Consider the following 3900-nt stretch of genomic DNA (forward strand, 5'->3'; position numbering starts at 1 on the left):
GGGCTCTTGAAAGATTCTGTTTGCATGTTGATGAGGTTAATAGTGCCCATGATAAATGTTTCAAGAAGATGCTAGATTTGTCAAATCATCATCAATCAATTCAAGTTATTCTTGAAAAGCATTCCGAGAAGGAAAAAAGTGATTATCGAATGTGTTTGGAAGCCTCAATTGATGGGGCAATACTTCTTTTGCACCATGGGTTGCCTTTTCGAGGTCATGATGAAAGTGAATCTTCAACAAATCAAGGCTTCTTTCTAGGATTTTTGCGAGGGCATGGGGATAAACATCTGGATGTGGGAAAAGTGATATTAGAAAATGCTCCACAAAATAATACTTTACTTGTCCTATGATCCAAAAAGATATTGTCAACGCTTGTGCCAAAGAAACGGTGAAAGCTATAATTGGAGACATGAATGGAGATTACTTTGGTATAGTGAATGAGTCCAAAGATATCTCACACAATGAACAAATGGCTCTTGTGTTGCGGTATGTTGATAAGAATGGTGAGGTGGTAGAACAATTTATCGGTCTAGTCCATGTTAGTGATACATCGGCATGCTCGTTAAAGAAAGAAATCTACTCTTTGCTTTCCAGTCACTCACTAAGTCCATCCAAAATACGTGGACAAGGTTATGATGGAGCTAGTAATATAAGAAGAGAGATAAATGGTCTCAAAACTTTGATTATGAAAGATAGTCCATCGGCATATTACATTCATTGTTTTGCTCATCAATTGCAATTAACACTTGTAGCTATTGCTAAAAAACCTGGGGATGTTGAAGACTTCTTTGATCATGTTACTAATGTGTTGGAGCATCTTTTAAGCATAGAGATTTGATTCGTCATCATCAAGCTGAAAAGTTGGAGCAGTTACTTGAATAGGGTGAAGTTCATACTGGACGAAGACTAAATCAAATGCACGGACTTCAAAGACCAGGTGATACTCATTGGGGATCACATTTCAAAACATTAGATAACTTTATTGTTATTGTCTCAACTATTGTTCATGTGCTTGAAGTGATTAAACATGAAGGTTCCACCTCAAGTGATAGAAATCAAGCAAAATACCTTTTGACTGAGATTAAAACAATCAAATTTGTTTTTATGCTTCACTTGATGTTGAAAGTGTTGGCAATGCCAAATGAGTTGAGCAAAATTTGACAAAAAAAGGATCAAGATATTATTTATGCCGTGGAGTTTATTAACATTGCAAAAGAAAGATGGCAAGATATGAGGGAAACTGGATGGAAGCCTTTGTTGGATGATGTTTCCTCATTTTGTGATGCACAAGATATTTTTATTCCCAAGTTAGATGAGTCTTATTTTCCAGGAAAGTCAAAGCGTAAGTCTTCTGGTGTTTGTTATTCACACCACTTGCGTATTGAAATATTTTGTGCTGTGATTGATGTACAACTTCAAGATCTTAATGATCGTTTTGATGTAGCGAGTAGTGATTTGCTTCTAGGGATGGGTAGCTTGAATCCCATCAATTCTTTTGCTAATTTTGATAAAGGTAGAATCATGACTTTAGCAAAGTTTTACCCAGATGAGTTTGATGAAGTACAGATTCGAGATTTGAGTTACCAACTCGATACTTTTATATTTCATATGCCAAGTGGTAATCCCAAGTTCTCCAACTTGCAAGGAATTCGTGATTTGGCAAAAGCATTGGTTGAGGCAAATCTTGTGGATACTTATTCACTTGTTTATTTACTTGTGAAATTAACTCTAATCTTACCTTTTGCTACCGCAATTGTGGAGAGAGCATTCTCATCCATGTAGCGGATCAAAAATGAAGTGCGGAATAGCATTGGTGATCAATATTTGAATGATTATTTAGTGTGTTACATAGAGCGTGATGTATTCACAAATGTAAGTAATGGTGTCATCATTGATCATTTTCAGAAGATGAAACCTCGTCGAGGACAATTGTAAATGAATGATAGATATTTATGCTTTTCTCTTCTGTATATTGCTATAAATAAATGTTTCATCGGAAAAGACGAATAACCCGAATCAAAGCCCGAAAAGACTTATAATCCGATTCGAAGCTCAAATTGATTGAATGACGCATGGCACCCGGAAACTTCAAATCCTGAATCCGCCTCTGCTTAATGGTGTTAAATGCAATCCATAAAATCCTAGTACCTGGTCATTATCTAAGTTACCTTTAATCGGGCATCCTTAACCTCCCGACAAAATCTCCTCAAGCTATGATGCTAATGGAATATGTCCGGCTGAAAACTCGGAAATGACTTCTTTAACCCCTCATTTAGCTGGCTTTGACCCTTTCAATGAAGTCTGATCCTTTTTGTATTTGTGTTGCGTATCTAGTCAAATAGTCTTCGCACACGATGTATTATATCCGATACAACCATCAACTGAGGAAATTGATATTTTCTAGCATATATTAATTAGCAGGACATCATAAAAATAACGGAAAAGGATCAAATATACCCCTGTGCTATGAGAAAAGGTTTAAATATACCTTTCGTTATACTTTGAGTTCAAGTATACCCCTACCGTTATACTATTGGTTCCAATATACCCCTCTTCCTTTAAGTTTGTCCAAGGTGGACATCCAATCTTACATGACAATGACATTTGATAAGGTGGATGCCACGTGTCATGCCACCTTAGTGCCCTTTACCCATTTTACCCTCCCCTCTATTTGTTTTTCCACCACTAACCACCATTACCGCCATTACCGTCACCATGAACAATATTGTAATTCAAAGTTTAGTCTTTTATATAATGTTTGTTTCTCCACTCATCGCTCGCATTGGGTTCAATACAATTTGAAGCTTCTCGAATTTCAGATGAAGTTCTCTTCCCCGAGAAACTAGATAATCTCTTTATGTACTACTACTCTACTAGTGTGCGTGATATTGGGAGTGAGTAATTGAAGTATTTTTTTTGCAGAACCAGGTGTTCAAAGCATTTGCAGATGGCCCAACCACCGATCCTCGCATTAGCACTGCCATGGGACACCGGTCGCGTCCCCAGCATTCAGTCTCATACTTTTCAGATACTCCGATTTGGTGTGAGTTGACTAGCTGGAAATTCAATATTGTTCATGGTGGCGGTAACGGTGGTGGTGGTGGTGGAGGGGAATGGAAATTTTAGTGGTAAAAAAACAAATAGAAGGGAGGGTAAAATGGGTAAAGGGAACTGAAGTGGCATGACACGCGGCATTCACCTCATCAAATGTCATTGCCACGTAGGATTAGATGTCCAACTTGGACAAACTTAACGGAAGAGGAGTATATTTGAACCAATAGTATAATGACAAGGGTATATTTAAACCCAATATATAACGAAGGGTATATTTAAACCTTTTCCTAAAGTACAAGGGTATATTTGGCCCTTTTCCGTAAAAATAATAGTTGGAAAGAACTCCAACTTGACGCGTTTTAAGCATTTAATTTTCAGTCTTCAGAAAATTAGCAAATTGCTTCAAAAAGTCTAGACACTTTTTTGCTGATACATATATTTAGGGAATGACAGTGGAGGGGGGGTGTTGCACCTCATTTTAACCGAAGGCTAAACAAAGCACAACTTATGGAGCTCTGAAATAATTAATTATGTATAGAGTCGTCACCTAGCATTTAAGGTATACTAGGGTACCTATAAATTATTAATATATGCAGCTTAACATGATCTACGAAAAATAAGTGAGATTCTAGGTAAGGGTTCAAATTATTCCGAAGGGAAGGTGTTAGGCATCCTTCAAAATCCACAAATGTGGTTCCCGGCTGGACCAATTTAACTATACGAGGGATGTGTAAAAAGGCTTTATTATTTACAAAAAATTAATAGAATTTAGACTAAAGAATAATATGAATATTCACATAAATAATCATGCGTATTTTATACATATGTGTTATAATAATTATTAAA

At 36.6% G+C, this 3900-nt stretch overlaps 1 protein-coding gene across 1 annotated transcript; it reads left to right on the forward strand.

Annotated features, from left to right (window-relative positions):
* The first annotated feature begins 346 nt into the window (after positions 1-346).
* LOC132637830 (uncharacterized) lies at positions 347-838 on the forward strand. The gene has a single exon (XM_060354859.1). It carries the CDS (start codon positions 347-349, stop codon positions 836-838), a length of 492 nt encoding a protein of 163 aa, XP_060210842.1.
* The last annotated feature ends 3062 nt before the right edge of the window (positions 839-3900 follow it).

This window comes from Lycium barbarum, chromosome 4 (assembly GCF_019175385.1).
Source record: "Lycium barbarum isolate Lr01 chromosome 4, ASM1917538v2, whole genome shotgun sequence".
Lineage (NCBI taxonomy): Eukaryota > Viridiplantae > Streptophyta > Magnoliopsida > Solanales > Solanaceae > Lycium > Lycium barbarum.

What these genes read in the sequence shown, in the direction of transcription:
- LOC132637830 (XM_060354859.1), top strand. Translation starts at nt 347, where the DNA reads ATGATCCAAAAAGATATTGTCAACGCTTGTGCCAAAGAAACGGTGAAA.